General features: G+C 31.4%; 1 protein-coding gene across 1 annotated transcript; it reads left to right on the forward strand.

Annotated features, from left to right (window-relative positions):
* Positions 1-24,822, forward strand: LOC148626219 (uncharacterized). The gene is given in 25 exon segments (XM_088570036.1): positions 1-142; positions 450-629; positions 1,640-1,669; positions 3,244-3,347; positions 3,664-3,737; positions 4,187-4,773; positions 5,248-5,412; positions 5,893-6,063; positions 6,308-6,333; positions 6,335-6,479; positions 6,745-6,906; positions 7,538-7,711; positions 8,065-8,235; positions 8,848-9,021; positions 9,769-9,939; positions 10,624-10,938; positions 11,187-11,534; positions 12,146-12,460; positions 13,118-13,480; positions 13,879-14,076; positions 18,663-19,640; positions 19,839-20,200; positions 21,001-21,091; positions 21,366-21,445; positions 23,776-24,822. Coding segments are annotated over 24 exon segments (5,364 nt in total). The 5' UTR covers positions 1-142; positions 450-505; the 3' UTR covers positions 23,812-24,822.
* The last annotated feature ends 202 nt before the right edge of the window (positions 24,823-25,024 follow it).

A 25,024-nucleotide genomic window follows, 5' to 3' on the forward strand; every position in this document is an offset into this window, starting at 1 on the left:
AGCAAGCAGAGTGAAAGCCAGAGATGAGTTCAAAAGTTGTTCTTTTCGGGAAATAAGAGGAAATGATCAAATAAATGCCTTTTCTATAGATGCCACGGAAACAAATACTGAAATGTCAGGTTGGAAAAAGTTTATGCAAATGGTAAGTTTTTCATCACACATGATTCCAGCTTTTGTAGGACCATTAATTGAACTTTTAAAACTACTCACCAACGGTATTACGAAATAGCCCTCTATATTGGTTAAGGTTTTGTAGACCTTCATATATGTTATTTATTTTGTGTAAGGGCTGTTACTGGATTTAATTGTCTTAAAAACTAATTTGTTTGTTTTGTAGCAATATATGCATAATATACAAAATAGTAAAAAAAATTCTTCACAATTACAACGTATAACGAATTATTACCAAATATTTGTCTACAGAATACTAATTATTTTCTTTTCGATAGCTCAAATCATCAGAAAATAAGTATGCGTTAAATGAAAATAAAGGAGAATTCACTAAATGGACATTCAAAGAAAAGTAACTTACAGTCTGATATTCATCGGGGTTGGACAGCTGTTTGTATTATTGGTAGTAATAGCAGCCACCACTTCCAATATGTCTAATGAAGGCGATTCCAATGAATGTGCGTATACATTTTTTAAATTGAGTAAAAACATGTATCACGATGTACATTTGTACCAGAGTTTATTATCCTATTAAGATATAGTTTTGTTAAAATCTGTCTGAAATCTTAGTTAATTTAGACAATAAAACATATACAACATAACAATTGCAGTTTATAATTTAAAACAAACAATCGTGTTAAAATAACCCTGTTTAACACGCACCTCTTTCGAACTATAGATACATGTTCGATTTACAAAAGTTCAAAATACTTGAACTTGGTGTAAAGGGATTTTCAATAGAGGCTGATATGGTTTTGACAGGTTTCCGGGTTTCTAGGTTTTACTGTGCTGGACCTGATATATCAGTTTACTACTAGAAGTCTTTTGTTTGTGCATTTGCGTAACGTATAACCAGTGTCTTTATTTATGTTTTAAGAAAGGGCTCATACCTTTTTGAATGGAATTTACGGGTGTTTAATTGTGTGATATTTTTTCAACAGTGACCAGATTAAAAGGGGGAGGGTTGTAATCACGCCAACGTACTTTAACCGCATTTGTTTTTGCGCCTGCCCAAAGTGCGGAATGTTTGGCTTCTGTATGAATTATCTCGTTTTCACTTTCAGTTTACTTTTATTTATTTTTTTGGGGGGGGGATGCGGAAATATATGGGGCAACTTTTTCGCTCTATCCGTGTATAATATCGTTTGGGGCACGCTGCAACCTACCCTGTGGTGTAAAGGTTTTATCTTCATTCATTGAAGACTCATTGGTGGCCCTGAGCTAACATTTTTCATCCCGGTGGGGTTGTTGTTTCTTTGATATTTCCACCATATCCATTATCGATATATTGATACTTACTGTGGTTCGTTGTCTTAATATTTACATCTTTCAAAAATTCCTCTATGAATCAAATCCAAAGTGTCAATATTGTGTTTACAAACGATAGGGGAGATGGTTCGAACATCTTAGCTTATAGTACTTGTAAAATGAAAATGTAGATTCTGCAGTTTCATCATTTTTTTTTCAGCGAATCAAAAGCATACAGGGCAGGAGTATGGTAAGGTTGTCACTAATTATTGTTTCAATTCTATTATTTGCGTTAGAGATGAATTACGATTTATCACCAGATAATAAGACTACCTGTATGTATGTTAAAGTTTGATAAATTTTATTAATAGAAATTTCTACTTAATTGACAAACGCACGGACATACCGATAGGGATTATCTGTTTGGTTAAATATGTGGTAATGACTACAACTATAGTAGAAATAGTGCATAAACTAAGGTTAAACTTATTTATGTTTCATTGAAATTATTATCAAAATAAATGATGTACCTTTACAAGTTGGACTTTATTTATTAGAATGACAATTGAGTTAAAATTTCATACGTACTTTCGTTCGGTTAAGAATAAATACGTGTCGCTGGGACTATGAAAGGAGAGAAAACTATTAATTGTTAATTGTCGCCCATTATTTCTTCAGCTTTATATCTTTTTCTTATAAAGTTTTGAAATCTATCTTATATTTTTATATTTCATCATATTACCAGAATTAAAAAAACACAAACTAATTGAATTTTGAATTTTAAAATGTGAACTGTTATTTTATCGCAAAATATTTGCAAAAAGCTACACATCATTTAAACATTATAAAGGCAATGCATGGAAGCATAGTTAAACGTATTGAATGGTAATTCCTGTACAATTTACCAATACATAAAAATAATTGACCATCGCATGTCTGAAATTATGACATAGACATGTAGTACATACGTCGCTTGCTATATTCAGTCACATTGATTTAAGCAGGATATGGTACTTCCCGTTCAAAATAAAACCGTTTAAAACAGGTGCTTTTGACAGGAATATTTCGCGAAGTTTTTGTATATATATTTACCAATGCAGAGTAGACTCGGTAAATGACTGCTTTGATACCAAATGATTACACGAAGGAATAATTTCGCACAAGACAAATAGACAAAGTCGGAATGTTGTGATCTAGTACATGTATACAATGGCAGTCAATATGTGTTATATTTTACTAAATATTATTTTATTCAAAAATATGTTTTTATTGGAAATGTTTAGGACAAAAACAAGCTATTAACATCCTTGTATCCCGCTTTTTTCTGGTCCTCCCCTCCTTTTATAATCTCTAAATTCGCCCCTGCTGTCTCATTTATCTGCTGACCGGAAGTACCGCAGAGAATATAAGATTCTAATACAGGTTGCAATTGTAATCTTAATATTGTTGATATCCAATAAAGATATGAACTGTGAAATTTATATGAATGGTTTAACGATTTTCACCTGCACAATTATAAATCTTTTCTTCCGTCCTTCACAGTCTCTAGCTAGCATTAAGTGAAATTTTCTCATAGGGAATATTTATTCGATGTCTGTTGTTTTAAGGATTTATTTTTTGTAACTTGCTTAAAGACTATTTATGTAGTCGTAATTGGAAAAAAAAACTTTCTACAAGGACAAGATTTTGGCTGTTTCTTTTCTAGATATTTTCCATTTTTCAGTAATTGTAGACAACCAAACTTTCTTGTGCATTCCATACAAAGTAGAGTCATTCTACAAATATTTGTGGTAGACCCTATCTTAATCATAATACATTTTGCAGTCAATGTATTAATGAGCCTTACAGTGAACAAGACATTTCATTCGGACTACAAAAGGGCAGATTCAAAAATGTACCAGCAATTTGCTTCTGATTTCTGCTTTGAGGTACGTAAAGATTAAACAAATTTGTTTGCTTCACACATTTCTAACTTCAACAAAATAATGTTTACACGTATAAGCATAATTTAAGCACAATTTATTAATTTCTAACCGTAGTTGAAAGGTACTTATAGCGGTTTATACCAGATATTCATTTTGAAATGATGTTAAAAATGGAAGTCGTATACGTCATAGGTCATTAAATTACATGAATCTCAGGAGAAGTTATAATGGTTGCCAAATGTATTGTTTCATAATTTCACAAAGAGATTAAGTACTTTCGTATTCTTTTTTAAGAATATTAAATAATGTCTTCTTTTAGATCGGAATAGTTTATGGTAATACTATATATGTGCTGGAGAAACACTATTTCGGGTGTTCAATAGTTTCTCTTAAGTAAGTAAATACACATGACGAAATATATTTGTTAATTTTATAAAGTATAACGAATGTAGTTCATACAGACATTCCAGTATATCATGTATATGTCAAATAAAATTTATATCCGAGGATCCCATTGATGAAAAGCCATTTAATTTGGGTTCAGATTTTCGCATATTTGTGGTATATTTGTATCCGTCGTCATTATTAACTTTTCGTTTAAAATCTTATTCTCTGAAAAAAGTAAGTGGATTGAAAAAGTGCATCAATCAAAATTAGTTAACCATAAGAACGAGGAAAAATATACCTCTAACAATATAATTTGTCACTTATTCGTTTTCATAGCGTCATTTGCTAATATACTCCCAAGTAGAAATATATTGGTGTATTTACTTTATTTTCCCTCTCTTGTTGAATTTATTGTTATAATCATATTTAATCATAATGGCATTTTTTATTTACAGTACGGGAAGTATAGCCGTATCATTTACATTGTATTTTATCGGTGTAACAGCTTCGTCAGTGCAATTAAAAATCAAAAATGTTTTTTCATATTTCCTTGGACGGTTTCCAATCGTACCCGAAAGTATACTTGTAAATCAGGTTGCGTCGATATTGTTACAAAATCCTCCAGCAATTCAACTACATATCAATACAACAGTCGATGATGCATCGACTGTACAGTCGACAACACTAGCAGTTTGGTCAAATGACTCTGCACCACTAGTCTCCACTGAATCAGAATTAAGCATATCTACACCAAAAGAACAGAGAGGCTTGACGACAAACCCTTACAATATTAGCTACACTACCAGTCACACCTATTCATCAACTAAACATTCGTCTTACACTTCAATACCAACGATAAACACAACAGAAACCCCATCAATAGAAGCAACTGAAATAATTGAAACAGTATCAACAACACAGCCAACTACAACTGATGATACAACGACTTTAGAGAATAAGTGGTTGTCAACTGTAGTCATGGAAACAACGGTGGCATCAGAGAAAACTACATCAGCGATTGTCACAACACCTAAAGTTCAAGGTAAAAGCGTAATAGTATTGCTATTGTCCTTGTATTGTTGCTGTTGTTGTTTGAATATGTTGTGTTGATGTTATGTGCTTCTATTTTTAAATGCCTTTTGATGAAATTACAAATACCAGCTAATGCTAAATGCTTTTCTTCTTAACTAAAAGCTGTTTTCAGGTTGTTTGATATAATAAGTTTCATTTTCGAAATATGCTATCACAAGAATTTTTCAACCTCTCTAAACAGGGATATCATTTGGATTATCAATTTGTAAATAAGCTATTAATATATAGGATCGTATTTCTAGCTAGTTTAAGTGTTTTGGTCCGTCTCTTTCGAACAAGGTAGTCTGTTCTGACACACTGACTTTTCCAAATGACATTTGGCAGGTAAAAAACTTCAGAGGTATCATGACATTTAGCATTCAAGACTGTTTGTTAACACATTTTCCTTTACATAAGTAGTTTTTTTTTATGATTTTTCTGGAAGTTGACGGTATTTGGTCAGAATGGTCATTGTGGTCAATGTGTGACGTCACGTGTAGAAATGGATTATCAGCAAGGAAGCGAATTTGTAAACCACCTGTAAATGGGGGGAAAAAGTGTTTTGGAAACAACACGGACGTTGCAGTTTGCGAGTTCCCTGCATGTCCAAGTATGTAGAACATACATTTCAAAACAAAATGATTTGGAATATTGCAATCCGATCCCACTGCTTTAATCAAAAAAGAAAGAACAAACCTCGTACGCTTTTTTATGGTAAAAATGAATAACAAAATTAAAGTTCAAAAGTTGGTGATTGACTAATATAAAGGAGATCAAATCAAAAGACACATATCATTCTCAAACAGATACATAAACACGCATTATCTCTATATCTCCTTCTAAGAGGAAGGAGAGATTCGAACGATCACTCGCACCACGCCAGCATTAATCGATTGGAAAAATGTGAATATAAATCGTTTGACGTTGTATATTGTGACATATTATTTTAGTATTTATAATTATGATAAATCGCAGTGCAATTGTCATTCTATCTACAAATCCTGATCCGTACTATTACAAACATAAAACAAAATGTATGTATACCTAAGAAATAATTGCATGATATATCGTGTGCTCCGTGTTCATGTAGATGATGGGAGTTGGTCGGCTTGGACAGATTGGAATGTATGTTCTGCGTCCTGTGGCAAGGGATATAAAAATAGAAAAAGGAATTACACTTATCCGACATTAAATGATGACGGGCTTTCCTGTCAGGGTAGTGATACACAGAAAGTCGCCTGTATTCTCAATAATTGCCCAGGTCTGTATACATAAAAATATTTGACCATAGATATTTCCAGTACATCGTTGTTAAAAATTGCGACTATATATTTCCTTTACATTTAATTAAATCTTCATCTTGATACTTGTGTTGGAATAAAAGGCAATGAAATTAATTTGTTGTTTTAAAAATAATTCAATGTATACGTTCCTTTCGGCAAAATTGGAATTATGTGGTAACAATCTATTTCATTTATTCATGATGTAAATGTTTTTGTTTGTAGTAGATGGATCATGGTCACAGTGGTCTTTTTTGGAGTAATTGTTCATTGCTTTGCTCTGATGACACTCGAAATAGAAAAAGATCATGCACAGATCCTGAACCACAATATGGAGGAAACTTTTGTGCAGGGAACAAAACTGAATCAGAAACATGCAATGCTAGTGATTGTCCCGGTAATTTATGTTAATACTAATTATGAAATACATTTATTCGTCTTCTCTTTAATATCTAACTTCAGAAAGGTCAATTAAGTTCAAGACGTCTAATTTTCCAAATATAGCTACCTATAAATAGTCATCAGAGTAAACAAAAAAATTAATCTGTTAATACATAACACGGTATTATACATATATTAATGTTATGCATCTATCCTTTATCTTCTTGATGAAACAAAATCTATGTTCTTTTTATGAACATTTGTCTGTTACATTCTAAAAGTTGATGGCAAATGGACAGAATGGACAAATTGGTCGTGTAGTGTGACATGTGGTAAAGGAATGTTATCCCGAACCCGAATATGTGCCGGTAATGAAAACAATTGGATAAAATGCATTGGACACTCAACAGATCTTTCCACTTGTGAACTAGACCCATGTCCCGGTAACGTATTTTACTTTAATAGCATTTTTCATTAATGGAATCACAGCATTATGACGATTATGGCAAGATTCTTTATTAAGGTACATTATATCTATTACACGGAGCAGTTCTTTCTGTCTTCTTGCAAAATTATACCGACATAGAAAATTTTAATTAACTACTACTGTTAAAAGAAATTATTATATAGACGGCAGTGATTTAACGAATCTTCCCAGTGTCATAAATTTCGATAGTTCATACTGTGAAAGATGTTCATGCGCGGTAAAAGTTCTGCACACTTATTAAATGTAGGCGTTCTTCTGCAATCGTGATAATATTTTGGTTATTGAAATAACACAACAGAAAATAATACAATGTCTTGCCTTCAATATATAAATTGAAATTTTAAGGTTTTACGCGTCTGTCGAACATTTTACATTATCAATATTTACTAATTGTTCTAAATCAAAGATATTTATTTTCTTCAAGCAAGTTTTATATTTCTGTTTCAAAACTAGTGTAACGTCCTTTCTATTTATCGATAACTTATATTTACAATGTTATTTAAATTTGATTAGGTTGTTGTGAAATGGGTTGCCGCATCTATATAGTGAAAACTATTTACACGTCATTAACTTCCCGCATTTTACAGTGGATGGATATTGGGCAGAATGGTCGGAGTGGGGATCATGCAGTGTTTCATGCGGTGATAAAGGAACACGAATTCGGAACAGAACTTGTTCTGACCCAATGCCGCAACATGGAGGAGAATCATGCGCAGGAAACAAGACGGAAACGGAGTTGTGTGATGAAATAATTTGTCCTGGTAATTTAATTAACGAACACAAATGAAGACGTGAAGAGCATATAGTTTTCAAAGTTTTGAACTGTGACAGACTTGATCAATATTTACAACAATTATAAGAGAGTATTGTATACCTATGATTTCTAGAAACGTATTCTTTATTACCAGAATTGAAAGAATTTCGATTTGTTTTCATAGCAAATAGATATCAAACTAAACCAAGCAATAACAAAGCGAAACTATCAAACTTTAATAAAGTAATAAGATTGAAAAATAAAGATGCATTTGTTGACGCAGAACAATTTTTACGTTGTTACAATATTTAATAGTAAAAGCAAAATGAAAATAATTTTAAACAACCACTTAATTCACAGTCGACGGTGGATGGTCATTCTGGGGTCCATGGGAAATATGTAGTGCTACCTGTGGAAGAGGGTCAAAAAGTCGAAAAAGAGATTGTAATAAACCTATGCCTGTTGGCGGTGGACTGTTTTGTAGTGGATTTCGTAAGGAATATAAAACATGTCTTCTTGAACCATGCAAAGGTGAGAAATGAGAGAATTAATATCTTTTCTTCGGGTTCTTTCATTGCTTTTTTTTCTGACAAATATTGTCGTTTAGGCTTTAGGTTAAAACTACCGTTTGAGGAAATAAAAATCACACTAAATTATAGTGAAAAAAAATGTGAAAGGTTATAATATTCCAATTTATCATATAGATAGTGGTGTTTTATCGAATATTCCTAGTGTAATTAATTTCGATAATTCACACTATGAAATGAATTCGATAATTTCACTCTAGGACTTTCTACCGCCAAAACGTTACACTTTGATATCAATCCGCCAATCACAGAATTTACAATTCATGTTGAATAAATCGAAAAATTATGAAGAAAATCTATCTGATAAATAGAATAATTAATTGATTATCGTGAAAAACAAAAATATGATCACTCGTGCCAAAAACGCTCGAGGATTTAACTCGTGTGCGGAACAATTTCCGCACTCTCGTTAGATCTAGGCATTATTCTGCACTAGTGATAATATTTTAATTATTCACTCTTTCGAATAAATTATCCTATTAGTATTACATTGTAAACTTTTTTTTGCATTTAAAAAAATCAGTTATTTCGATTTTGAATTTTTCTATCATTTCAGTAATTGGTTACTGGACGTCATGGTCTCATTGGGATGAATGTAGTGTTTCTTGTGGTAGAGGGGAGGCTGTCAAAACGAGACTATGCTACAAGCAGGATACTCGGGAAGATTTGCAAGTTATATGTTCTGGACATGACACTGCATCAACAACTTGTAATACATTTCCATGCCCAAGTACTTAATATAATTATTCATTACTATAATTTCAGAAATCATTCCGTTAATCATATGATTATTGTAATTCTAGCCGATATTGCGTTTTTTGTTCCAACAAGTACAAAAATGTAAACTATTTCAGTATAGCTTGTAACCATGAGGACGGCATACTTTCACAAGATTTCTGTCAGTACTATGTTAGAAAAAATCTTACTGTACATCATTTATTCAAGGAGTGACTATCATATTTTTTTCGGTAATAACCTCAGTCACGTGCATTGAGGTAATTTCAAATAGACCGAAAAATATAACATTCATTTCTTATAATTTAATTTCGGTATAAAAATTCAAGTGATAAATCATTGTAAACAATTAAGACGTCATAGTCACTTAAAAAAAGGTAATTGAAATGATGGACAATTTTGTTTCCAATAAGGAAACGTGTTATATCTGAAATTAAATTGTACTGCAGGAAATAAATGTTGTATTGTTACCACCTCAAAGAATCTGATATTAAGAAATTTAAGGTCGCTCTCTTATCAAACGTAACATATCTTTTCACGCATGTTTTGGTGGCGCTGCATATGAAAAACTTCTATGGAGATAATGTCCTCGCGGGACCTTTTCAAAAGTTGATTTGCGAATAAAAGAAGAGATAAATCGATTGTGATATCAAGGTTCATATGAATGGACCACTACAAGACAAAATTCTTTTTTATATCGAATCTTATATAAACTATGGTGGTACCATGTATAATATTATAGTTGATGGTAACTGGTCGGAATGGAGCGAATGGTCCAGTTGTAGCAGTTCTTGTAATGGTGGAGTCACACAAAGATCTAGAAGTTGTGATAACCCAGAACCACAATTCAACGGATCGAGCTGTACAGGCAACCATATTGGACAAATGCCATGTAATATCATGAATTGTCCAGGTATCTTTCTTCGTGAGGGAAAATAAAATCAATCTAGTATTAGTCTTATTCACAGCATACGTGTACACAAGTTGAACAAATAAGAGAAGTCCTTCAAAGGCTGACGCATATTCATTTTAAACACTTTTTTTTTCAATATAGATTCAAGTAGTGTGATATATATTTCATTAATACAAAATTAATATTTACATAAATTTTGAAAGTCTCGATATGATGTATCACATCATCACCATAAAAGCCAAATGCCTAGATAAAAAAATGAAGTATATACAAAACGAATATTTATTATAGGAAGCAAATCCATCAATGGTAAATGCTACATTGTTGTAACTACACCATATACTATTTTCTTCATGGTTATTAGATGATGCATTTGTTACGTTTCACCATATCTGCTCCTTTTTCTATTGTTCAATACATGAAATGAAGTTTTATTGTTTTATGGACTTTGAAGTAAGCGCTATGGAAAATTTCGTTAAAAAAATTATAATATATATATATATAGTAAGTTTAAACGAATTAATGAAACTTATAAGAGATCTGCAATGCTACAAGTAGTTATATATTTTATTCATGTTCATCATCTTTTGATTTGATTCATACACACGCACACATACAAACACATATATTCTTTTTTAAATATAACTATAGCTGCGTAAGCAATTTTTGTTCACTATTTTACAGGTGGCAGTTGTACAAATATTACGACCCTTTTAAGTTCAGAAAATGTAACCCTGACATGCAGCGTGATTGGGCTACAAAACTTCACCGAGATGAAAATTTTGCTTAATGGACGAGGTTTAGCCAATATTGACCAGAATCGAAGCATCAAATACATAAATTCTTCCAATTATATTATTACAATCCATCAGAATTTCTTTGTAACAATCAGTATTATCATAAAGATGGTGAACTGCTCGGATAGTGGTATCCTCAAGATAATTTTTGAATATGCATCGTTTCAATACTTGAATATAACCAGTCACATTAATGTATATGGTACGTTAAAGTGTTAATTATTGGTCTGATATTCTTAATTCAAATGGTTGCCATATAAAGTATGGCCGTTACAATGTAATAAAAACATTTCTATTGAATATAACTGAAAAAAAGTTATTTCTTTTCTTTCGTTTCAATTTACTTTATTCGTAGGATTAACTTTAATGGCATACGTTTATTTTGGGTGATATATAGTTGAACTTGTCAGTGTGAATATTGTTTATATTTTGTATCCCTTTACACTATAGGAAATCCAAGTACACCCAAACTCTATATAGATGATCGACAACTTAATGAGTTACAACAGCATTCTGAGTTATATAAGCATAACTGTGTTGGATTTATTGGATTAAACTACAACCAATTAGTATTAGAAAAACGAAACAAAGGCGATACAGATTGGAGACCATTAAATGAAATCAAAATTCTAAACAATGAGATTATTCATCAAAATTGTAACATGTTCCAAAATTTGACTTTCTCATTGAACTTAACACAAGCATTGATGAAACAATGGGTCCGATGTCGGGTTGGTGGTGATATGAGTAACACCAATATCACGTACGCTTCCTCTATTGACTTATCGTCATTGCCTCGTAAGTTGTAATTATTTTTTTCATTTATTGACACGAAATATTAATCGGTAAGGTATCTATTCCATAATGGTAATTATTATTTAACGTATTTCCAAATAGATGTTAACTATATATTGCCTTCTTGTAGTTCTATCAAGGAAATAATCGCTGTTCATGATTATTGACGATTTTATTACTGAATATAGGTAGTATTTGGTCCTCAGTATCATTAAAAAAATGCGATAGTAGTAGTATTAGTAGAACATGTTCTCTCTACTTTGTTCATGTTGGAAATGTTTTAAGTAACATTCCGTATAAGAATCAAGTAATGGAATTGCGCATCATTTTCTCAATCAGGTCTTTTTTCAGATATATTCAATTTATTCAGAAAACAACATAAGAGCTTTTTAAAATGTATCTTAAAGCATCTTTGACGTAGATATTTTGTGACTACTTAAGAGAAAACGTGAGTTTCTGTTTCTTTATGTGCCAAGTGCGGCTTATATGCACATTTTGAATGGTTTTAAGACAGAGAAGTTATTAAATGCAGGAAATAAATAAACACAAACAAAAGTAGGTTTTTTACATCTTGTGGCATATTATATGAATTGCTATTTTTTGTATTCTACAAGAAAACCGATGTACAAGACAATCTGCAGTTATAAAGACTGGACCAACGACAATCGTTTGTTTTTTAAACAGAACAACAGATTATAGATCTATCAAAATTATCCATGAAAGAGAGCTTTACCACAGAAACGTATCAACTATTAAAAACGGCAGTGTTACCCGAGATATTTCTCATATTCAAGTAAACGTTGAGGATAAAAACGTGATTAGTATAACATTTCTTACTGCTCTATGTAATGATGGCGGCGATTATATACTTATTGTGTTCGGCCAATATGGCGTCATTGCTGAAGTTAGAGGGACCTTTCTAACTTTAGGTAAGTAAACGGAAATCAACAAACTTGAAACGGTTTTATCAATTTATTGATTTATATATTTTTAGCACTTTGAAATCTATATTGAAATATATTAATGGTAAAGACAATTTATAAATGTAGAAAAAATGAATGATTGAATGATTTCGTAACAGGAAGAGAAATTTACTATGTTAATATTATGGCCATCGGATTGATAGATGTAAAAAATATAGAGAATTATTTATACAAATAACATAAAATTTAGACACTTTACTTGAAATTAAAGTTCGTAGAGACAGGTTTAGCACAAACACATGTTATTTATTTTCTATTGTAGTTTACTAGGCATAATCTTGAAACATGTCACTTATTTGCAAAGTCGGGTCTCAAATAAATAACAAAAAATATTAAGTAGCAGTCTTTTTAAGAATCATGCAAATTCTGTAAAATATGATAGTCCTAAAAAGGCAACATATTTTTATTTTTGTTATGAAGTTGCTTTGTAGGTCTATATCATGAAATGTATAAATATTCATTTCAATCTTTCCAATCATGAATCACATTTTGCATTATTCTTATGTGGAGAGCTACTTAAAATGTCAATCATAAAACATAATATTCTCTTAAATGATTAAGTAATAAAATTATTTAACATAATTACATTCAATTTCTTTCCAGTCAAGCCATCTAAACCAAAGTTGGAATTAAATCCATTGGCAGTGAATGGTTCAACGTCACAAATTATCTTCCATCGTTGCCATGGAAACGTTGGATTTCCACCAGGTCATCTAGTACTCGATGGTCATGTTGACACTGTCGAGTCGCCTATCTTTGTAGAACTTACATCTGAAAACTCGGGACTTACAATTATATCAAAAACGCAAAATAACTCGTTCGGAGCATGCCGGGCATATGAATCTATAAACTTCAAAATCAATGTTCCGAAAGATCAAAACTTTGTCATAAGATGTAAAGTCGTAAATGAGTTTTCTAACAGTGCTTCGATATATAGTGATAAAGATTCATTACACATTATTCCAGGTAAGTTGAGTAAGTGCTTACCATTCCTGTATAATGTCATGTACAGCTGTAACTAATACTTTTTTACCCCATAAATACTACTCAAAGATAGTAAAAAACAAAATACTTATCAACCAAAAGTTCATTTAAAGTGTATCTAGTTCAATAATGATACTTTACATTGTGTGATTACAATTATGATATTACACAATGCCCCAATGAAATATGTTGGTTATGCTTTAATTTATTTTTACTGGAATAATATGATCGTTCTTTTTGAAAGGAAATAATTGTGATGGTATTTTAGTTTCCTTTTTGCCTACTTTCAGTTCAGTATTTTGAATCATATATCCCCCTTTTCCGATTAATTGCAAAACTGTTATGTAATTGTTTATAGATTTACTTTTTCTCATTTTAAGATGGCATATGCAACTGCAATACTGTTGACAATGGTATATTCAGAGGACATCCTAGCCGATGTGACTACTATGTAGAGTGTGTCAATAAAACAATCCCTGTTGGAAGGAAGTGTCCTTCTGGACAGTGCAGAGATAGTCTTACTGGCATCTGCAACAATAATTGCTCTTCGTCTATCTGCGATGTGGTAGTACCAAAAGGTAAATATTCATCTTATAGAAAATGCCATGCTAAATACTATAATATGTTCTAGTTTGTAGAAATATATAATTTGAAAATTGCCAAAATCTAGATAAGTAAGATGAATCTTTTTATATTGTCATATACATGTATTTGATAAAATAAAGCTTATTGCGGCTGATTTTGAAATGATAAAAAACATAGCTTGCTAATAACAGTGGTTTTTAAGTCATGTTCCAGAAAGCATTTAATAACTCGCATTGAGTTAACATTATCAAGAAGACAGTTGTGCTAATACTTTCGGTATAACTCTTACAATTGAAATGGGCTACTCAGAAATACGTTGTCGTACATGTCGCTCATGGACGCTGTTATTCATTTTATGATGACTACAGATCACATGCATCAGGTAGATAAGGAATTGTAATGTGATGGTAATGCAACTACATGCGTAATATTGATTTATATCAAAGTGACTTCACGTCATCTGAAAACTTAAAATCAATATGTTAACATTGAACTTGAAATTTCAAAATAAAAAAAAACAGTTACTGTGGGGTAGATGCCTGCGACGGATGTATAATTTGTATGTTGTGATGATAATGAAACTGTTTATCAAGCATGATTAGCCTAAAATAAGTGGTTCATACCAAACTGCCCTAATCACTAACTTAACATTAAATGTGAAGGTGGAGACGCCGACGGCGGAGAACCATTACCTTTGTCTCGTGTACCGCGATTTTCGTCACATTAGAGACAGAATACCAGACCATCTTTGTTAAGTACTGATCGCATAAGCCCCTGTTACAACTATCGTTTAGATACTCTATTTGTATTTGGTTACTACTTCGGCATTTATAAATAACAGTTTTCTGTAGTGACTTATATTACTATTGCAGATTTTTGTACTTAAATATACATACATAAAATACTGGAAAACCACACAATACTGCTGCCAATGAAGAAATCCAGAATAAAGCTAGTCGGACGGATACAATTTGAACATTAAGCATTCAAATAGAATTTTCAAAATCGATTAATTTTTTCATACGTTGATCATGTTAGTCGTTCAGTGAATTTAAGTTTTAATTCAACCTATATAAGGGAGAGAACTGATTGTACTTATTTGCATCTGATGTAAATTATAATTAATACGTGTATACTGTATATATATTATATTTTTGTGTAATGTTTTTAATCCTTAAACAATTGATATGTAACCATGTGTAATGCAGCGATGAATGTTTTACATATAACTGAATTAAAGAAGGAAAATCATGGAAATTCTGTTAATGCAAATGTAGAATCTTTTTTTCTCTCTCTTTTTTTTGCATTTTGTAACATGTTAATATCTTAAATGATTGGATAGTGTCCCATTTAATATAGGTCATACATATCGGTAACACAAAGTCATATACGTGTAAAGGGTATTTCTCAAGGTTGTGTATACCATGATTTTTTCTGGTCAGTCAAAGAGTAATCAAGGAAACCAAGATTCGAGCAGAAATCAAAGGAGTGTAATCAAAGGATAAAGACAAATAAAACAGACACACACACAACAAAAAACATAAAATGACCAAAATCAAAACCTTGAAAAAGGACTATAATCTTACGTACAGTAAGGACAATAGTATTTTGTACCCATCAGAAAAGTTTTACATTCTCCACAAATGTCAAGCAATTAAAATATATGTTAAGACATATGAAGTCAAACGCCCATCAAAACGTATGTTATCTGCTTTTTTGTTGCCGACCTATTGTAATTGAGAAAATGATCTTGACATAATAGTCTTGATATATTTTAAAGTGATGAAGATATGAAAATTAGTAGCGTCAGTATCATTATACGTATATGGATAATATGCGCTGATCCTTGCTTAATATACTTTCATTACATTAACAATGTTTTAAATTGATATCATTTGCATGTATTAAATAAATGTGCATAGATATTGGGTCACGAAATACATAAACTTATTCTACAATGTTCTACTTCTGATTTCGGCAGTATTAAAAGTATTCTTCAATAACAGCAAATAAAATACATTTCTAACATGGTCAATTCGAAATTCCAATTTGATTTAGGTTTTATTCTTCTATAGCTCAGAGGAAAGTCTAAACAGCAAAGGTGGTTCCACTACCGTTGGTAATCGTTTTGCGTTACCTCGCATGATGTGTAATGGTTTCAGTCCCGAATTTATTTACCAACAGTGTCTGTTTTTAACAGTAAACGTATTTCTATTTCTATTTAACAAATGTAGAGAATTAGTTTTTGATGTATTCATTTTGAGACGAAAAAGGCACGAACCGAACTTGTCCATATAGGTGAAATATCATAGGATAGGTGGTGTTTACTCATTAGTTTAGATTAAGAATTGTAATTGCTTGCAAAATGAATATATATTTAGACAAATAGGCAGAGCAATAACTATGTGACAAATAATATCTACTTTATTATGCATAGCCAATCCTAAAAACATTAATTTCTGGCAATTTTAGAAAACAAGTAATCGCGGGTAAAATAAAAACAAATTATACAGCCGATGTATGCAGTTCGCTAACTTGGTTTCAGTTGCAGGTTCCTACTAAATTATCAAGACTTAGCATTTACAATCTTCGAGGCAATAAAAAAATATGCCTATTGAAACAAGAATGTGCTAAATTAATTACTTTATTTTGACATATAGTCATATTCATGACTGTTAAATTTCAAAATTACACTAAAGCTTTAATAAATTTTCAGAATATTTTATATATGTGACACGCAAAACATTTTCGTATCTATTATTCTATGTATTTAAGATAGCCGCACCATTAATTAGAATTTAATTAACATGCGCAATTAATTTTAAATATAGACCAGTATAATTTACGTCGTTCTAAAATATAGTACTTCAGTTTTCTTAGTCCTTACTTAGGTGATAAAATTTTAGTGTCTCATATTCTGGGATATAAAATGGATATCAATAGTTAGCGTAAAGTTTACGTAAAGTTTGAATTTTTATATTGATTGAGAACAGAATATTAACAGTTATGGAATTTTCTTGGAACTTTGTTTTGTGCTTCATTAGTTTTATATTTACAAGCAGTTCACAAGGTAAGTTATTAAACTCTATATACATATTAAAGGCTATAAGTTGTAATGGTGGCGAAAGGGTTTGTTAATTTTAATTGAATGAGGGGTTGCTTTTATTTTATATTTTATCGTTGCTCACATATTTTTTTTTACTTCAGCTTCGTATTAGAATTGTTCGATATTTGTATATACTCTATGATAATTAACGTGCCGGTCATTTAGCCAATCCAACACTTAACCACCCTTAAACGTATTGTGATTACAATTGAACACCCTTAAACGTGTTATGATTACCATTGAACACCCTTAAACGTGTTGTGATTACCACTGAATACCCTTTGAAAATTTTGTTTAATTCATACTACATCAGGACACATATTCCTGTTTGAAATTACAAATAGATTTAATTTAGATATCTTAAACTTGAAATCGAACTATTATATCTATATTCATCTCTTCAACCTTTCTAAACCTTAGAATATCTCGACTTTAAACATTGTATATAAACTACTAAAGAAGTGGCTATACAGATGTATCCTTTTTATTTTATAAACAAATTTATTGCTAAGTAGACATCATTGGTATCAGAGATCATCTTGCCATGTCAACGTGCATGTCACTATATATCTTTCACAAAAGTGATTTAAAGCATATGAAAACAAAAATATATTATCCGACGAAGTATAGGCATAGTACTGATTGTAAAACACACACACACACACACACACACACACTCTACAGGAATTGCACCTAAAACAAAGATTCCATGAAATGTACGTTCGTAATTGTGGATCTTCAGAATATTTTATAAAACTTTTAAACAATCGTGTACATTTACTAATAATACATGTATATATATATATATATATATATATATATATATATATATATATATATATATATATATATATATATATATATATATATATATATATATATATATATATATATATATATCATGATCTTGGAGATCTTTAGGTCGTTCATATGTACGTGCCTTCGATGAGTGTAATTAGACTTGTGTCATTTTTTTATTTCCTTCACAAGCATGTACTTATTTCATGACAACAAAGACAGAAGTCACAAGTGTTTTTTTTTTATTTTTTTTTTTTTTGAAAGACATTTATCAACATACAAAATGTGTGGTCTAATATTATGAGATTTACTTTACCATGTTCACAAATCCCTTTATAGTTGAATTATAGAGTTGTTTTTTTTTAGTAAATTTGGCATTCATAGTTTTTCTCTCACCTTTCGTCTACCTCAGGCTTGTTTTTTATGAGCCACTTGGTTGGTGTTTCTAGTTAAGCGAAGGATGTTAACACTATCGGTGGATCTGGTCCAAGCTCCCAATTATCAGTGGAGTCCGAATTACTTGTGTTGCTTTGTACGTGTTATGATGGTTATGCAATGTTCTTTGTTGTATGTGTCTGTTGTCCACGTCTGATCTTTTTCCTGGATTGCATTCTTTTGATTTCCGCTAGAGCCTTGGTTCCTTTCAATACTCTTTATTACATCACTAAATTTCAGATATTTTACCGGACCTCAGGTCGCTAGATTTATTTGGCGACCACCCTATGGACGTAGGTGCTCTACTTCCAAAAACATTAGTGAAGGACTCTCAGATACCTACTTCATTGTTATCTAGCTCAAATTCAAACACATCAAATCCAGAATATGGAGTGAAAGAACAGACTAAAGTTGTGTCAATATCTGCTGCTAAACCAGTGATGAAAAAAAAGACAGTATTCAGTATGAAAAATGCAGAAGTTGTAGAAACAAAACAAACAGTAGGGCCAACGACATCAAAACCAACAGAACAGACATATCCTAATTCAACATTTGTTGACTATCCAACCTTACCGGAAAGGGACGATATTATCCCAAAACCAAATCCTCCGTCTACTTCGTTACCGCGACAAAGTGTAAAACCTTCACCAAGTATGGAGCCAATTTCGACACAGTCTTCAACAACTGTTAAAGAAACAAAGGTAGGCAGTCGTGTTCTCCATGAGTTCTTACCACAAAATATGTTAGAATCTATGCAAGGACAATCAACAACCTTAAACCGTCAGTTTAAAGACTCGTTCAACATTGCCGAATCATCTGTGCTTTTATCGGACGTTTTCAATAAACCATGGAATAAGCAAGGTCTAACAGGAGATTCCTATATTCTAAAGAATCGTCTCAAAAGTATGAAACATTCCAAGAAAAGAAGAAACAAGCCTTCCACGACGATGTCTACTTTCGACCATCTCACATCCTTGCTGAAAAGAGAAAACACTCTCTTAAATATAGCCCTTGGCCTTATTACTAAAGATAAAAACTTAATAAAAGATTCCTTAAAAAAGAAGTCAAGATGTCCGTACAAACCGTACTCTTTGGACAGGAGGTACTTTATGGAAAAAGTTAAAGATGGTGGATGGATGAAGAGAAGGTGTGCCTTAGGTACAGCCTATGACCAGGAAACATGTGAATGTTCCATCTACGTAGGTTATCAGCCAGTTGGTAAGCAACCGTTTTTGTTTTTGTTTTTCTTGCACGTTACTAAAGAAAAAAAACTTATAAGAATATACTACTGGTATCATTACTGACTTCGGTTTAGTCGTATATTTTTACATTAACAACCATTATAAACGCATAGTGTCCCAAAAAAACATTCATTATTGAGTCAATATTGATTTGTAACTATTTTATAATAAATAGGTTGTACACCAGAAATGGTGATGGATTTCAACAATGGGTTAATAGAAGACCAGTCAGAAAACAAAATTCCAAGCGGAGTAGAAGGAGTAGTGTCCCTTAGTGATCTTGGATATTTCAGTGGAGCTGGTCGTATTATTTTTTGGAGATATACTAACTTTGATTTTCAACATTCTATCGGTTTGAAGTTCAGATTTAAATCAGAATCCAAAATTAGAGGCAAACCACATCCTCTTATTACTAACTGTGGGACGGGGATGGATGAACCGTCATTTGGTGTAATACTCAATAGCTTCTCAGATGTTTTGACTTTCTTCGTTAAGACAACAAAGTCTGAAATAAAGTTTTTGACGTTTAAAATAAAGGTAGGCAAAGTAATCTAGTAAACAACAAAACAACAAAAACTAATTAATCATAACAATATCCTTGGCAAACCAGCTGATGGCAATTTATGTTTTAAATTTATTTTTAGTTCAAAATGGTAGAATCCTGGTATAAACATTACGCTCATGTTGTTTTAAATGATTAATGACCTATTAGTGACATTTATACATATTTCCATGTTTTGGTATACTACCATGTTCTCGTGTACAAAAATGTTTGCTTCAAGTACCACTCTTTATAAAAAGAAACAGAGAGGAGGTAATTCATGCATTTTAAAAAAAAAACGAACAAAGTCCACTTTTTTTCTAATTCAGTAACTATTACATACCACAAAACCGATCTTAGCTTGTTATTTGGTTCTTGTATATTTGATTGCATATGAAATTGGCACTTTGTAAGAGTTACCGTTCTTTATTTTATTTGATATGGTTGTTGTGCGTGGTTTTCTCCAAAAAAAAACATCGTTTGTTTGTTGGGTTTTTCTTCAGAATGAATCTACCTAACATTTGCAATGTCTGAATTTTATACAGACCAGTACTTAAAACACACCTTAATATAAACACAAAGAACTGTTTGAATATAATGAATTTATAAACCAACTATGAACAAAAAATCATGTTAAAATTATATGGCTAATTGAAAGAGGTAACATGAATACGTTTATAAACATCATTGATAAATAAAAATCAAAAATTGTCCTAGAATGCAGTCTGCAAATAATTTTAAATGTATTCAAATTTTTTGCTAAAGCAATGCTTACTGTATTTTGTCTATTTTTTAGCCTATGGAATGGAATGATGTTATATATACTTATGACGGAGAACATCTAATTGGGAAGGTTAACAATATGGAGAAAAGAGTATCAGTAAAAGGTAATAGCAAAATTTAAAGTTCTAGCTAAAACACAAGTTGTCTTTAAAGTCAACTTAACAACCAAATGTTGTAAAGGGTGGGTAAACCTTTCATTAACTTATTTTCTTATAAAGGTATTTAAGCAGTCGCATTCTTTAAAAAGATATGTAAATATTCAACTGTGTTTCTTGACATACAAGCATTTGAAAGATATTCAGCATATGAACAATTCTTGATCTCTTGTAGAGTCGGTATGAAACACTATATTTCTTTCTTTTTATTTCTATGTTCAAGGCAATATTGAAATACGATCAGCAGAGATGACATTGGGGCATTGTGAGCGATACGGATGGTTCAAAGGATTTATGGATGATGTAAGTACTAATATGCAAACTCAATATGTCCAGAATTAGTGACATTATTGACATCACGACTTCGAATCCAATCAAAGCAACCCCTTGCAAAATGACAAACATGGACAACCTGGACAGTTACAAAGAAAAAAGGGACGGTAGATCATGCGCGTTTTTGTCCTTCAAACATCAATCGAATTAATAATTTAAGGTCTGGTAGTATACAAAACGGAACTACCACATGACTAATTGATGCCTATAGGTGTCTTTATTGACGACACGAAATTTCTCCCAAAACGCTACATTTTTTCACGGGAGAAGCGAAGCGTTTCTAACTTTCTACTTTTAAGGATTGAAGTCAAAGAACTTTAATTTTAACCAGTGTTCGTACCCATAATTTGCTACATATTACAGACATTTTACCGATACAAAGGGCAAATTTATTTATCATTTCCCAGAACTGTCTTTGTGACGTTACGTTCTCAAACTAAATCAAACTAAACATCGTTTATGGAGAGCAAATGTCAGGGTGAGAAAGGACAAAGACGTCTTTAAAGTATCACTGTGATATGACTTCGATCTATTGTTCGGTCTACTGTCCATCTTCCACTAAAATGTGTCATGGTGCATGGCAGCAATTAGAAATGTGAAAGCATATATATTAGCTTAACGTTGCTTATAGGTTCATGAAGGAGAATTTCCGTTATGAATACTAGTAGTCCGCCTTTTTACATTGTTTATCTCTGAAGTGTCAGTCTCTGTAAGAATCAGGCAGTGGGTGAAACATGGTATGAAAAATACACCATTTTGAAAGTTTAATTTGACTATTTGCACCAACAGAATCATGGGAAAAACATGATTTTCCATTAATTTCATTGACATGCACTGAAAATGAACATTTCAAGGGCAAAAAAATCTATCAAAAACCTCAATTTTCTAATATTCTATTGAAAAATTCCTGAGAAAATCAAGAGATGCAGATATCAATAATGGCCTTTTCAAATAGAGAAGGCACCCTTGAGTGAAAGTTTTTTTTTCAGATCGGTGGGTCTTTGATATGCATGTTTCTGATTTTTCCAATTTTGCCTGATTCTTACAAGAACTTACACTTAACAACTGAATGAAGATATGGATAATTTCGGCAGGTTCGTTAACCGATTCAACTAAATGATGTTTTGTCAGAACTATTGCATTACATGCACAATTCATTAAAGAAGTAATATATTTTACATATATATGTCGTACATTGACTAGCCTGACCCCTTTATTTAGTAATTACATGTACATGTGTTGTAATACAACGTAAGGAGGTCAAAGGTTGACGCTTAAGATTGACGTATTAAAATTGGTCAATATTAAGTCATCTAATGCAACCAGTATCAAAACTCATGACGTCTCTTGAAATAAAACCTTATATAGTGTTTTAGAGGGATCACAAAGTACAAGGACAAATTTATCTATCAGATATCAGTGTTAAACATATTTACACCAAAGTTCAAAGTAAGGGAAGATCTTGTATTTAGTTAGCACAATATTATTGAGGGGTTCAGAAACGAATTTAGATAATTAATACATTGTACGGACTGTATAATTAGACACTGAAACGTGATGGTTCAGATAATTATTATGCAAATTTTGACAACAGAAATGAAAAGATGTTGACAAGGGTGAAGTCAGCGTAGAAAATTTGCATGGTAAATTTTACATGATGTGGTTAGAAATTAGAGGAATTAATTTATTGCACTTTCTGTGGTGTACCATCATTTGACATTTAATGTCACCATTTACATAAAGAAGAACAATTTTCTTTGATTAGGTTTACCAATCACTACACAAAATTGTTGGAGGTTTTGACGCTCTGCTCTTATCGGGTTTTAACAAATGGAAGTCCTTATCCTAATTAATAATGTTTTCTATTTATAAGTTATAATTTAAAATTGGACCAGAAATAAAAAGACCATTGTTTTTATTTATGTTGGCCTCTAGCAACTCAAAAATCGTGAGAGAAATCGGAAATATGTTTATAAATAGAGGAAGGGATTTTCATTAGGAATACAATAAAAAAAAATAAAAAAGTTCAAAACCGGGCCAAAAAAAAATTTAAAAAGTTGATTTTGAGGATGTTGCCCCACTTTCTTCATCATGAATTTGTTTCGCATCGGCGATGTCTGAATTTTATACTACTTATTAGTACTTAAAACAAACCTCAATATAAATACAAAGAACTATTTGAATATAAGCAACTATGAACATGAAAATCATATATAAATTATATGACTAATTGAAAGAAGTAACATGGATAAGCTTATAAACATCAATGATATAGTAAAAATATTTGTTTTATTTTACAGGTTAAAATTTACAGTTGTGTCCCAAAAGAAGTGTGAAAAAACCATTATCAACAGTGTATTTGGAAGAACAATACTGATAAAACATGAAAAATAATACTCATATAATCAATTTCGTTTTATTTTGTTTATTTTTAACTATATATTTATTGATTTAATACATTGCATCAGATACAATGATTCATGCATGTCAAAGCCCATCCAATTCAGTTTAAATTTTTGTTCAGAAACAGGCACTGTCTTAAGTTTTCATTTGAGCACTTTTGAAAAAAAAATAATACATAGATTGTACTTGAAATTAGAACTCTGCAAGAGTTATTGTTCTTGATTTGTTTTGATTTGGTTGAATTCAATAGGAGATAAATGTATTTTTTCAAAAGTACAGATTTGAATATGGAAAGGGTAATTATTACGCAAAAAATAGAGCATATGTAGATAGAAAAATCATTGTTTGTGTGGAGGGTTTTTCTTAACTATGAATCACTTTGATATGGGCCGTGTCTGAATTTAATACGGACTGGTACTTAAGACCTATACGTCTCTAGTTTTGTTGGTCAAAATGAGAAAGTCCAAGTATTGTTAAAAGGTTTACATATTGTACTTGTGTGTAACCATGTTCAACCTTCAATATATCACATTATAACATATAATTTTGTTTATATATATTCGTCTTCTTTTAAACAATGCTAATGATAAAATGAATAAGTGTTGTTCAGCTCTAGGTGTATACTTTAGTAAATGGCAAACCTTCATGGTTATTTGCATAAAATAAGGCCAAAATAAAAATGTCATTTCCAGTTTGCCATTTTTAGCGTCTTCCCTTTACATTTTATGTCCATTTTGGATCAAGCACAGTAAAGGGGTAAGAATTCAATACAAAATGTTTTGATAAATAAAATAGTTTCCCTACCTACCTACCCTATTTTATCTTGCAAGTAGCAAGAAACAAACGTAAGAACATTGTTTGTTTTAGCCTAACATGCAAACAATCCTATAATCTCAGCGACTTATCATTGCATGTTAAACAATAAATGTTATTATACCACTAAACAGCTTAGTTTATTCAATTAACGTTGATCCCAATGTTCATATGCATGTACAATTATATATCATGCTCTTAAGTTTGTCAGATATTTAGGGTCTGTCGGTGTTTGTCACTAATACTCTTGAAGCTAACGTGATCATTACTTATTCGTTATTATGTAAGGCAGACTAATGAATGCAAATGCAACACATAGATGTAAACAACAAA

This window comes from Perna viridis, chromosome 2, assembly GCF_037379345.1.
Source record: "Perna viridis isolate PV_CMFRI_1.1 ecotype Kerala chromosome 2, ASM3737934v1, whole genome shotgun sequence".
NCBI classification, from domain to species: Eukaryota; Metazoa; Mollusca; class Bivalvia; order Mytilida; family Mytilidae; genus Perna; species Perna viridis.